The sequence below is a fragment of the Dama dama genome, chromosome 5, assembly GCF_033118175.1.
Source record: "Dama dama isolate Ldn47 chromosome 5, ASM3311817v1, whole genome shotgun sequence".
NCBI classification, from domain to species: domain Eukaryota; kingdom Metazoa; phylum Chordata; class Mammalia; order Artiodactyla; family Cervidae; genus Dama; species Dama dama.
Window position 1 is genome coordinate 36,952,425 of NC_083685.1, and position 14,547 is coordinate 36,966,971.

Consider the following 14,547-nt stretch of genomic DNA (forward strand, 5'->3'; position numbering starts at 1 on the left):
TGGACAATATCCACAAAGTATAAGAAAAGGATGTACTTCTCATATTAAACGGACAGAGATCCAGAAGGCAGTTCTGCAAACTGTGTTCGCCACTGAAAGCAGACGTTTGTTAAGTAAGCGCTCAGCGCATGCGCTCTGGACGCTGACTGAGGCTGGGGTGAGTGAGGCTTAGCTAGTTAGGCTGCTCGATGCGAGCACCCGTGTCTCCTATAGATGGGCATATAAAACGTGTCAGGAACGTGGGAAGCGAGACCTATTACATTTTTTTTTTTTTTCTTTTTTAGACCTATAAGCTTTTTGAATCAGATAACATTTTAAAAATAGGATACTGAAAGAATAACGTCCTGTTCATATGAGGGAACAACATTTTTAAAGTGATAAACACAGAAAGGCATGAACCTAAGGAATTGAACAAGCATATTCAGTTAATCCCTGACATTATTTTGATAGTTCATTTTCATTCCAAAGGCATCATATTTTTTGTGAAATCAGTGATAGTTTTTAACCTCAGTAATTGAGATTCTGTGTAAGGAAATGGCCAATGTTTCGAAGGTCCTCTCCCACTCCACCAGCTTTCAACCACAGTTTCAAATACACTATTTTAAAGAACTTAACTCCAGAGTAGTCCACTTAACTTTATTAACTTGGACTTCAAGGCAGCTGCATTCTTTTGGGTGGAGCCATGCTCTTCTTTCACTGTGACCCTGTTTTATTCCTTTAACATCACAGCCGAAGAAGGGGCCCTATTTCTTCCTGGAGACTTAGAGGCCAAGGAGCTGTTTCCAGCTTCCTCCTGAGTCCGCCCAGCATGTCATGCAGGGGCTGCAGGGGAGAGCTGTCCTTGGGAGGGCCTCCTCAGAAGTTCTGGGGATGGGCCTTGAGCTCTTGGCTGCAGTCAGGGTTTTCCACAGTGGAGGCCGCACTAACGCTCGTCATTGACTGAGAGACGTGCCGCCAGGGCTATTTTCATGAGGGTCAAATAAAACTCTCTTGTCTTCAGCCTGCTTTGAAAGGTGTTTTCCTAATGATTTTACCAGTCAAACAGAATGACTGTGTGGGAGAGTGTAGTTGAAGAGCTGGAACACTCCGGGCCACTTCCCTTCTCCACCCAGTGCCCCTGCTTGCCTTTCCCCCTGAAGCTCCTCCTCTCTCAGGCACACACTCGCTGCTCTGTTTTCTGTTCTGGAACTGCCTGAATTGTGAGATTTTTGAGGAACTCCTCAATCCAGAAAGAAGTGCCAGGAACACAAACAGCTAACTGGCATTCATCCCTAGGGGAGCTGCATGACCAGCCAGGCTGGTCACATTATCTCCATGGGGCACTTAGCTTTGAGAGAGACCTTGGCGCTCTCAAATTGTCCTAGAAGTGTTTCCAAAAGGTAGAAAGAATTGCCAAGAAAAGGCTGTAATCAGGAGGCCCTGTATCTTTTGGGTATGTTGGACTGGTTGCAGAAATACTTGCTGGAGGCAGTGTATATTTTTGCTGTTTATCTTCATCTGATCTGCTTGTGATTTCAGGGAACTCTGACCAGGTTAATAAACCTTTGAAATGGATTTCTGATTGGTGATCCATAAGCCAAAATGCGACGTCAGCAAAGTGTGTGCGTGCGTGTGTGCATGCTCTTGGCTGGTGCTGAGTAGTGGCTGGCCCATCAGTTGGGGTGTATGTCCTGTGGTTTGTCATGGTCCCCACTATTCCCTTCTCCTCCTGGTCTTATCACCAAGCTGCTTCTCTCTTGTCCGTCACTCACACGATCCCTGCCGGCTTTTCAGTTTGATACCCCACTTTTAGTACACGTGTTTTCAGTGGTCCTCGAATGCTGAACCCCATTTATTCTGAGACAAAGGAGCTGATAAAGATTTTTCAAGAAAATTTAGAAACATCAAGTGTTATTTCTCAGTGAAAATATTTCTCAGCTTCTAGCAGGCCGCCCCTGACTGGAAGTCTGCCTGACTTGCAACAGTCTGGCCCACGTTAGGCTGTTGACTTCCTCAGGGGCCTTTCTGCCACAGTCCGCCCAGACAACAGAGCAGCAGTTCTGAAACCTGGCGCTTCCCCCTCCAGCCTTGGAAGGCCGCTGCTGGAAGATGGCTCCTCATGAGTGGTACAGATACCTGCTCGCGGAGCTGACGCATGTCCTGTTTATTCAGTAAACACTATAGGAAATACAAAGAAATGCGAAGTGCCCACATGTTTCAGGGTCAGCAGGGCAGTTCTTAGTATTCTATTACTGATGAAAAATGTAAAGATCTACAGCACTCTGCTGGCTGATGCATACAAAATCTTTCAGTCTTTTTTTACACAACTGCTTTCTACTGTCTATCTTTTTAATTTTACTTTGGCTCCCTTTGTTATTCAGCAGCTTAGCACTAGGTACATGATGGTGTATATATGTCAGTGCTGCCTTCTCAATTTGCCCTACCTTTACCTTCTCCTGCTGTGTCCACAAATCTATTCTCTGGGAGGTTCATCAGTACCGTTTTTCTAGATTCCACATGTATGCATTAATATATGATACCTGTTTTTCTCTTTCTGACTTAATTTGTATAAGAGACTCTAGGTTCATCACCACCTGCCTTTTAAATATGGCAACAAAGAGGTAGCAAAAGTGATATTTGAACTTCATTCTTCTTTCCTCGATCCCATGTTCCTTTACCATCTAGTGAAGTATTGAGATGCTGTGAATAGAGAATGGAAAAAATGGAGAATCTATGGGGACAGAATAGCCCATAGACCATGTAATGAGCCTCTGTATAATTGAGAATTCGATAGAATAAGCCATCAAAAAAAGAATTTTCAAGTAGTGATTCATCTTGGAATCATTTCATATTTCCTCATGATTATTAGAGTAAAATCATTAAAATGTAATGTTAACTGAAGCTTTGCATCAGATTTTTTATACTGTATTGTATTGTTTTATTCCATGTGCCTAGATAGGACTGAGATCATAGTGAATGAGTTGTATCTAGCGGCATGTATACACTGGAGCCTGATTATTTGGTTTATGGGCTATTCTGCCTATGGGTTCTTAATTCCATCCATTTTTGTTCACTAAGGAAATGGAAGTTATAGTAAAAATAATATTTAAAGGAGTCTATCGTCTTTACATTATTTGACTTTTTTCTTTCTCAAATAATTTTGTCTTAAATCACATAGTCAAATATTAATTATTAAATGAGATGACATTTTGAATTAGTTGGCTGACATTTTTTAAATGAAAAAATGTGAGATAATTTTAGATTCAGTTACAGTAGTAAGAAGTAACACAGAGATTCTGTGTCCCCTTTGCCCGGTTTTCCCCAGTTGTAACATCTTATAGTGCCTTTCACAGTTTCACACCGGGATGTTGACATCAACACAGCCAAGACACAGAACATTTTCATTATCACAGAGATTCCTCAGGCTGCCCTTTTATAGCCACACTCAGTCCCCCAAGCCCACCTCTGGCACCTGCCAGTCTCTTGTCCATTTCTATAATTTTGTGGCCAACTTATTTTTAGAAACATTTCTCCAATAGTTGGCCTCTGGGAAGAAAATAGCCATTAACACTTACTTAGAGCAGATGAGTTTTGTAGGTGGAAGCTGGTAATTGTGCATGCATACTCAGTGCTGACTTGGGTTGCTCTGCCAGGAGACAGTGTGGGGTCCTCAACTGCAGACTACTGAGGTGTCAGAACTGAAACTGTTCTTGACAGAAAATGCCTCTGCCAAAGGCTGTCAGAATTTTCCCTCCTGAATTACACACCTCCACAAAGCAGGCCAAGAAATGACTTGGGTGGCAAGCATTTCTAGCCTCTCCCTGACACTAGAATAGTCCCATACTGTCTGGGATCCCGGGTAGCTATGGAAAGGGTGAGGGAAGGTATTTTCTCTGTCAGCTTGTGATTATCTGCTGATGAGGGAACTCTTTCCTTTCCTTTCCATCTTTGTAGTTATCTTTGCTACTGTGAAGCTCTGCATTAACCCCGTATTGCACTTGGAGCTTCTGGAATGTGTCAAGGTGCTAAATCGTCTTTCCCTCTTCCTTCTTGTCAGTCTGACTTCATTGTCTGATGCCACCAACAAAGTAAAAGCCATGATGTGTGTTAGTCGCTCAGTCTTGTCTGACTCTTTGCGACCTCATGGACTGTATCCCACCAGACTCCTCTGTTTATGGAATTCTCCAGGCAAGAATATTGGAGTGGGTTGCCATTCCCTTCTCCAGGGGATCTTCTGACCCAGGTCTTAGGCATTGCGGGCAGATTCTTTGCCATCTGAACCACCATTATTGTTGTTTAGTTGCCAAGTCGTGTCTGACTCTCTGCGACCCCATGAACTGCAGCACTCCAGGCTTCCGTTCTTCACTATCGAGTTTGCTCAAATTCGTGTCCATTAGTCAGTGTTGCGATTCAGCCATCTTATCCTCTGTCACCCCATTCACCTCTTGCCCTCAGACTTTCCCAGCCTCAGGGTCTTTGCCAGTGGATTGGCTTTTCGCATCAGGTGGCCAAAGTATTGGAGCTTCAGCATCAGTCCTTCTAATAATCAGGGTTGATATCCTTTAGGATTGACTGGTTTGATCTCTTTGCTGTCCAAGGGATTCTCAAGAGTCTTCTCCAGCACTGCAGTTCAAAAGCATCAATTCTTCCTTGCTCAACCTTCTTTATGGTCTAACTCTCACATCCATATATGACTACTGGAAAAACCATAGCTTTGACTATATAGACCTCTGTCGGAAAAGTGATGTCTCCGCTTTTTAATACACTCTCTAGGTTTATCATAGCTTTTCTTCCAAGGAGCAAATGTCTTTTAATTTCATGGCTACAGCCACCATTGCCATTGTGTTATTAGAAGAATCTAGAATCATCTAACGTCTGCAGCTGTTTGGACCTGTGTTACATTTGCTCTTACCTGTAGCTCAGGTAGCTCAAATACTTCCACTTTAGGACATGAAATAGAAGATCCAAGAGATACTGGAAGAAATTGATTTTTGTAAGTTTTTATAGATTGGAATTGATTGTAACAGCCCTGTCTTTGGCATAAATCAGCTGTACATTAAAATTTTTTATTGTAGGAATTAAATGATATGGTTTAGACATAAATGGCAAATTTGATGTTTTGGACATATTACACTTTAACTGTTTTATATATGTTGTCATCATTGGTAGTCTTAAGTCTCATAATGAAAACAGTTTCTACGTTGTAGCTATAAGACTTGATACAGGGAAAGATTTAATCAACTCATAAAGTCCTGACTGAGTAGCAATGAAAGAAGTCATGGATTTCTAAGATCCTTCCCTTCCTTCCTATTTTTCTTTATTATGCTAATTTTAACCTTTGAAAACTGAAGAGTTGCTAAGAATTTCAATGAACTGTGTATCTAATAATGTTCCTGTTTATAAACTTAAGTAGCCAGTTGAGTTGTTAAGAGATTGGGATGTATGGGACCCCCCTCCCCACCCCAGGGTGATGTACAAAAAGAAATGATAAAAAAAAATGAAAGGTTAATGAGAGTCAGTATGAAGCTCCTTAGTCAGATTTGTGTTTTGTCCACACAAAAAGGAATAATTGAATAAATCCAGGTTGCTGACCTTTGTTGTCTGATTACTACCTTCTGGTATTCCACACATAATGGAGATTTAAAGCTTTTCTGTGTTTCTTTTGTTACGTGGACTCCTTTGCCAGTTATCTGTGCATTAGGAAGTTTTTAGTGCAGTCTTCAGCATTAAACTGGATGAATTGTGATGTAATAAAATAGACCAGTAGGTTATGCCTTGGAATTTAGTTATTAGTTACTCATGAATTACAGTTCCAAGGAGACAACTGAACCTAACGCAGTTACTTTTTGACTGAAAAATATTTTATTGTAAAGCTAACACACTTTATCATCAAGTTTTACATTAATGTTGGTTTTGAATGAGTAGGGAAGGAATTAATATGTGTGCAGTGTTCTGAGAGGAGGATGTCAGGAATATGAGTACTGTCAGCTGTAGACCTATATAGTGATCCTTGAAATACAGTATTAGACAACGGCTTTCTGATTATCTTTGTGTACTAAATTATAAGTTTCACTTTGCTTTGACTTCAGATTATTTAAATGAGAAGTAACATTAATGCTGGACCAACTGAAGAACACCATGCATTTGCCACCAGAATGTAAGCTACGTGAGGGCAGACACTTTGTAGTTCTTGGTTCCTGTTGTATTTCTAGCTCCTAGAGCAGTTTCTGACACATGAGGCAAGTGTGATACCATTTTGTTGAATGAATTATTAAATAATAAATACAGGACAATAGGTTGAGAAATTGTATAAGGCCTGTGTCTTCTTTGCAGTAAGTACCTTTTAGTTTACTTCCCTTGAAAATAGTGAAATTATAAATTTATTTGCTATAGGAGAAGTCAGCCTGTGGTAGGACGTTATATGCAGCATAAATGACATATTTGTGAAAGGTGACCCATCTACACTTTGTAGATCATACGCTTTCCTAGATATTCTAGATAAAGTTTCCTAAAAAATTATACAATTCTTTGAATTTCAAAACAAAGCAATAGAAAGAAGCAGGTATAAAATAGGGGGCCAATATCTCTGATGATTACTATGTACTAAAACTTTTATATATGGGGAGAGATCTAATATCTAATCTTCACTGTATAACCTTGTGCACTAGTAGTTATTTTCAATTGTGCAAGTGAAGAGGTCAGCTCAACTGGTAAGTGGGGAAACCTGATGAGTCCAATTCTGTCTGCCTCCAAAATCCATGCATTTGACACTGTGGTATTTTTTTCTGAGTACGACAGTCTAACTTCTGAGGTTTATTTCATCCAAACTTCTTGAAGAAGTTGTCTGCATTCACTGTTCTCAAATTCTGTGACTAATCCAGTGACTGCTACTCAGCTTGTATTACATCACTTCTGTTGTACCATTTGACAGTGAAGGTCTTTTCAAAGGTCCCACTTAAGATTTCTGTCTTCACTTGGTTTTTACTTTCCCCTACTTTTCTACTTCTGACAACTCTCTTGGGGGTTCATTAAATGTATTGACTATTTGGCAGGAAAGTGATATCTTAGCTATATTGAGTCCTTCCATTGGTAAGCATACATAGCTCCCCTTTTAAATCTTTTCAAAATTACTTTTAATAAACTTTTATAACTTTATTCATAAAAGTCCTTGGTACCTTTAGTTATTATCTCAAATGGTATCTTTTTTTTGTTTTTAATTACATGTTCCAACAGTTTGTTGTGGGTTATGAAACTCCACTGATTTTTATGTATTCTTGTATCAGGCAACCTTGATAAGTATTCCCAATAGTTTGTTTGTATTTTGACTTTAAAAAAACTTTAGCAGTAATTATAAAAGATTTGTTGAAGAGTTGCAGAGGTTTTACAAGTTCCCCTATGCCTTTACCCGGCTTTCCCTGAAGTTAACTTCTTACATAACTTACACAGAAGTGTGGCACTTCAGTCAAGAGTTAAAAAAAAAAGCTGATACTGGTACATTACTGTTTGCAGACTTCATTTAGATTTCACCACTTTTCCCACTAACATCCCTTTTCTGTTTCAGAATCCAATCTAGAATATTATGTTGCATTTAGTGTCTTAATTTTAATGCATATTATTATTCTACTTGCAAAGGGGAACAGTTTTGTCTCTGTTTCCAAATCTCTGTATGCATGCGTGTGTGTGTGGTGGTGGTGTAGGGGTTAGGTATGTGTATAGTACATACCCCACAGGCTGGTTTGGACTGTGTGTGTGTGGTGTAGGTAGGTACTAGGTGTGTATACAGTACATTCCCCTCACAGGCTGGCTTAGCGAGCGAGCGCGAGTGTGCGCGTGCGTGTGGTGTAGGTAGGTATTAGGTGCGTGTGTAATACATACCCTCACAGGCTGGCATGGACTGACCACACTTCAGGTTCTACACCCTGTACTCCTGTAAATGTTGGTGCTCCCCAGGATTCCGTCCTTTGCCCTTTAATTCACGCCTGCTACACACTTCTGGATCTCATTTTAGTCTTCCTGTATTGGTCTGGAGCAGCCTGTGCATCCAAGGTAGCCACTGTTTGCTATTATTAACCAGATCTTTATTCTAGTAGATTTTTTCTTTGAGCTCCATGTTCATAGAGCTGACTATCTTTTGTCTGTTTCCAAAAACCATATTCTTTTACCAGAGACAAACCTCTCTAAACGTCAGCTTCTTTATTTATAAATGAGTAGGGTGCACTGCATGACCTCTGAAGTCCTTTATAGCTCTAACAAGTTAGTATTTATGATTTTAAGGTTTATCATCCTTTGAGCCCATTCAAAAGAAAATGATACAAATTCCAAAAAAGGAGTTGCAAAATGTTTTGAGCCATAGTAGTCACATTGAAATAATCCTTTGGCTGGCTTTTTGGTTATATTGTGTAACTAAATGTTTCAGATGTTAATGGTCTGAGCACTTGAACATTTGAGTAGTTTACTTAATGTGATCAGTTTCTGTTTCTTTGCTTACCTATCAAAATCATTTTAGAAAGACCATGTAAATTTTCCTTTGCTAAAGACTGTGAAGTAAAAAGCAGACAACTGTTTATGGATATGTAGATGGGATTGAAGATGTAACTGTATCATGATGGGACCAAGTGACCACTAGTGAAGTGTGTGTGTGAAAGTTGCTCGGTTGTGTCCAACTCTTTGTGACCCCATGGACTATACAGTCCATGGAATTCTCCAGGCCAGAATACTGGAGTGGGTAGCCTTTCCCTTCTCCAGGGGATCTTCCCACCCCAGGGATCGCATCCAGGTCTCCCGCATTGCAGGCGGTTTCTTTACCAGCTGAGCCACCAGGGAAGCTTGCCAAATGATAAGGTTCTTCAATTCTGTGCCTTACAGCTTTTGTTTTTATGCTACAGCAGAGGGGAAAAAAGTTGAATTGTAAGCTTAGATAACTTGGATAACACACTATTTTTCCAAGTTCGTATCTTACTGGACTTAAATATCAACATTAGAAAGTCATGAGAAGTCTTATGTTTATCAAAATTGTTGACTTCTGTGCATGCATCCAAAACCTGAACATAGGTTGGTGGTCTCCAGCATGCTGAAAAGACCTGGGCTGTATCACGGTTCAGAGGTCCAATTTAGAAAGGTTTTCTATTGTAGAATTTTTTTTAAGAACTTTCAAAATGTAAAATATAATGTAGATACAGGAAACCACATAAAACAAATTCATACATGAATGGGTTATTACTAGGTGAACATTATTATAATCACCACTCAGGTTAGAAAACAGAACTTTGCCAGCCACCCCAGATGCCTCTCTGTGTCCACCCTCTCCAATAAAGTACACAGATTTCTAAATACTTTGAATTTCTTAGTAGTTTCATCAGTGATAGGCATCCTTAAATATTCTAGTTTAGTTTTGCTTTTTAAAGTATGAGCTTTAGGCCTTTTTTAAGTCTCAGGTCCTCCTTCCATCTTTTTTTCCTCCATAGTAACTGACTGTTGAGGAAACTAGATTATTTGACCTGCAAGGTTTCTCAGTCTGGATTTATGCCTGTTGCTCGAGCTGTCTCAGACTTGGCTGTTTAGGCTTTGTGGCTATCTTCTGCCTCAGTCCTGAAATGACATTCTGCCTGGAATATCATTTGCTTTAATCTCCCTACCCTGTACCTTGTTTGTGAGATTATCTCCTACATATCTTTCAAACCTTAGCTCAAATCTCCTCTCTCCTAGAAAGATTCTTAGATTTTTTCATCTAATATATGTCATTTTCTGTAATCTCATAGCACCTGTATAATACTAATGTACAATACCGAGGACATTATAACAATGAGTTCCTTTACCCATTTTTCTTTTGCAAGTGAGATGCTTTCAACCCACCAAATGTTCACTAGATATTTCTGTGTGGGATAGAGACAGATAAAGTATAGTTCCCTTTTGGATGATATGCTTCTTACATCTCTTTTAATTGAGATATTTCCTCTTCCTCTTGTTACTCATAAATGCAGTTATTTTCAGTCATGTCTAATATGGCATACACTTGGTATTTTATACAGCATACAAAAATTGGCTCACAATGGATCGAAACCTAAATATACAAGTTAAAACTAAAACACTAAAGAGAAAAGCATAGGCATGAGTCTTCATGACTCATGAAGTTAGGCAATAGTGTCTCAGATATGACAAGCAATGAAAGAACAAAATCAATAAATTGGATTTCATGAAAATTAAAAATGTTTATGCATCAAAGGATAACATCAAGAAAGTGAAAAGACAACCCACAGCATGGATGAAGATATTTATTTGCAAGTCAGATATCTGATTAGCGCTCGAATCTAGAACATATACAACTCAATGTGAAAAAGACAGTCTACTTAAAAAATGAGCCAAGAATCTGAATAGACATCTCTCTAAAGATACACAAATAGCCAATAAACACATGAAAAGATATTCAGCATCAGAGAAATGCAAATGAAAACTAAGAGATAACCACTCTGTACCCAATCAAAATGACTATTAATAGGAGAACAAAACAAAAACCCAGGATTACAAAAAAAATTGCCTGGATGTGGAGAAACTGGACCCCTTAATTTCTTGTGACAATGTAAAATGGTTGCTTTGGAAAACAATCTGACAGTTTCTCAAATGATTAAACATAGTACCATACTGACTTTTCAGTATATGCCCAAGAGAAATGAAAATGTGTCTATACAAAATCCTGTACAGAAATGTTTGTAGCAGCATTATTAATTCATAACAGCCAAAAACTGGAAACTGTCTATCCAACTGGGTGGGTAAATCAAATGTGGTCTATTCAATGGAATGTTATTTGGCAGTAAAAAAGAATGAAATACTGATTCATGGCTATAACGTGAGTGAAACTTGAAAACATGCTAAGTGAAGGAAGCCAGTCACAAAAGACCACATACTGTATGACCACCTTTATATGAAATATCCAGACGAGGCACATCTATAGAGATAGGAGGTGGATTAGTGGCAGCCTAGAGTTGGGATGGTGGTACTGGGAACACAGGAGGTGTGGGATGAACATGTTCTAAACTAAAACTGATTGTGGTGATGGCTGCACAACCTTGTGGCTCTATTAAAAACCACTGAATCACAAATACTTTACATGAATTGTATCATACATGAATTATATCTTGACTTAAAAAACACAAGTACCAGGGGCACCAATAGTTTTAGTACAAGAGCCATTGACAGTACTTAAACATCATGGTAACTCTGGAAAAGAACTTCTAAGCTGGAGTTAAGTGATATGAACAACTCAAGTCAGCTAGGCAAATAAGTATAGGATCACTTACCATCCTGGCAGAGTTTATTTATTTTTTTTTTAGCATAGTTTTCAAATGATGATGTTAAGAGAATAAAGTCTCAGGTAAATGAAACCTACCTGATCTCAAAAGGAAAAAATGTCAGATCAGGTTAGTTGATGATGTTATTCTTATATTCCATATACTAACTGATTTGTCAATTTTTGCTTCAGACAATTCAGTTCTGTTTATTTTTTTCTTGAGGTATCTCTCATGATTATGAAATAACTTTGTTCATATCTAGTTATACTAGTTGCCTTGAAGTCCACATCATCAGATACTAATATAGCCATACCAGCATTCTTAATAATTAGGGTGTGCAACTTATGTATTTTCCCACATTATTTTCAACTCGCTTGTATCTTTGTATTTAAAGTGCTTTTCTTGTAAACAACATAGTTGGGTTTCTGCCTTTTATCTTGTTGACACTTTTTTCCTTTAAAAAGTGAAGTATTTTTAGTTCCTTTACATTTAATTATTGATATGTTTGGGTTTATCTGCCATCTTGGAATTTGTTTACCCCATTTGTTCTTTGTCCTTTTGTTTCTCTTTTCCTGCCTTCTTTTGGGTTGTAGTTTTCCATGTTCCATTTTTCTGAGACAAAATGGCCCAGTTGCTAACTATTTGGGTAGTTCAGGAGCTAACTTTGCTCTGGAACTCCACCTTGTCCTTTCAGATCTCTCTCCATCCTCCTTTTCATTTGCTGACAGCTCGGTGCTTCTCCCAGGCTCTCAGCTCTGGTCTGCTTCCAGCCTTCAGTGGACAGCTGCTTTGCACTCAGCACAGCCTAGGTGATTCAGAAGGCTCTCTCAGCTCTTCTGTTCTGTCTTCTGCTTCTTGGGTGTGGTGGTTGTACACTAGGTGCAAGCTCTGTAGAACTGGCAGGTGGGTATGGAATTGCTCTTTGATATCAGCAGCTATTAAAAGTCTGTAAAAGTTCAGCTGGTTTATTCATACTCCCCATTTTGGCAGGATTCTTCTTCTTCCTGTCAAAAATGAAAGCAGGTCATCTCTTTTTGGGGGGAAGGGACCCCAAATGTGGAATTCTTTATGTGAAATTTTGTTCAGATCTCTTTGTACCTCAGACCTGATGGGTTTTTAAAGAAAAATCTATGATTTTTGTGGATTATCCAGCTTCTTATTGATTTAGGCTTTGGTTACTTTTAGTCTGTATTTTTATGGTTATATGGTATTGACAATTAATGTTTACTTTTTAGTGGCTTATCAAATAACAGTATCCAAACGTGAATTCCCAAGGAATCTATGAAAGGCCAATGAATAAATGAATGACAGTTACTTTTGCTTCTGAGTCACTGGTATTGACCACACATTAATATCCATAATCTGCTTTATGAACAGTAATTATACATGTACAAAATAGTGGGCTAGAGCTAGGTTACAGTTTACTGATAAAGTGCCAGAAAAAAGTTTAGTGATTGACTGTGCAGTCATGAGCATTTATACAACTTCATGAGTTAAAAAGAGATGCTCATGTATCATATATGACTTAAGGATCTAATCATTAATTTTGCTTATATTTGTTAAAAATAAATCTTATTTTCTACATTTTTCCATAATGTTGTGAAAAACTTTGCTTTCATGACTTGATTATATTCCTTTTACTTTGTATCTTTTAAGTTTCTGCAGAAGAATTTCACCTGGAGTGACTGGTACACTGAGGAGAATCAGACATAAATGTCCAACAAATGCCTTTTTTACTTGATTCCCTTTGTGGTAATTTATAATGCAGGTTATGAGAAGCATAGTTCTGAGATGTTTGACAGTAAAGAGTTAATTTGACTTACCAAGAATTTCTTAAATTTAACTGGCCCCAGAACCTGTTTTTTAAGTAATCTCTGTTAGTCAAAATACATTTTGGAGAATGCTGCCTCTGAATAGCAAAAGAGAAATTTTAAACTTAATTTTCATTGAGTTGATTAGATGATTATTTGTCCATCTAGCATTACTATGCTTATGTAATAATTACTATGCTTATGTAATATCTATTTTTTTGTTTTCTGACAATCTGTTTAATATTGACAATGTAGTGTAACACATAGGTCATCCTCTTCAGGATTTTATAGTCTGAAAATCTTCACACCATATAAGCAAATTAAGTGTAAACATTATTTTTTTTGCAAATATCTAGTTAAAAAACAGTCTATATATCACAATCTGTCCATAAAGATGAATGCATTTGGTATTGTATTGAAGGGAAAGCTAGAAATAAGATGTGCAGAAACTCAAGGAAAAACAAACCAAAAGATAATAGCAATTATATTTTATTTGTGAAGAACAGGTTAAAAATTACTTTTAAAGAATTTAAACTTAAGCAGTAGTGTGAAAATTCTCTTAATTGGTTTATGTATTTATGTACCCTTCAGATATGTTCACTCAAAAAAAAATTTTTAGTTAACAAGGCCAAGTGGAGGTAATTACCTACTGAACAAGAGAAATTCTCCGTCTGTCCCTCTTATCAGCTCACTGACACTGGAGTGAGGAGGGAGTCTGGAGGCACTTATGCTCCAGTGAGTCATCTGCTCTAATAGGATTTAACTGACGTTTCACCTCGGCCCCCAGCTCCTTGCCAGGGTGGACTGGCTGGTTGCCCACGTGTCTTGTCTTTTCCCTGCATGTTGCATAAATGTGTATGTAGATGCCTCATTTTCCTATGATGCTACAAAGGTAATTTTTCTGTTACTTACAGTCAAACTACAACTTCAAGCAGAAGAGAGAGGGGTTGTGTCTATCAAAGGAGTGTGTGCGAACCGTTATCTTGCTATGAAAGAAGATGGAAGATTATTGGCTTCGGTAAGTAATGCTTTCTTATTTATATTTTTTTCTTTAACTTTTATCGCTGTGAATTTACTAGTATTGGTATTTATTAAATCTTCATTAAGGTTTTGCAAATATTATACCACTTAATCTTCACATTCATATAAATAGAGTATTATACTCTTATTTCACAGATGTAAAAACTATAGTTCTGAGGGAGCATTAAAGTAACCAAGAAAACACAGCTCGTGTGAGGCAGAGTCTGGAGGGCACGCCAGGCAGTCTTGACTCCTGAGTAGGCACTCTAATTCATTGCATTTTGCTGCAAAGCTGTTAAACTTTAGTTATAAAAATAAATTGTGCAGTTGTCTGAGGAGCATTGGGATGGACATATAAAATTTTGAGTATGAGTTTTTAAAGCTTCTTTCAAATTTGACATACAAAACACTATATAGAATACTCTTTGCCAATCCCATATACTGTAGCCTAC

The 14,547-nt window shown here is 38.1% G+C and overlaps 1 protein-coding gene across 1 annotated transcript in view; it reads left to right on the forward strand.

The window, feature by feature from the left end:
- Positions 1-14,547, forward strand: part of FGF2 (fibroblast growth factor 2) — a 65,622-nt gene that overhangs the window by 37,850 nt on the left and 13,225 nt on the right. The window contains 1 exon segment of the mRNA XM_061140708.1: positions 13,990-14,093. Within this exon segment, the coding sequence (XP_060996691.1) occupies positions 13,990-14,093 (104 nt within the window).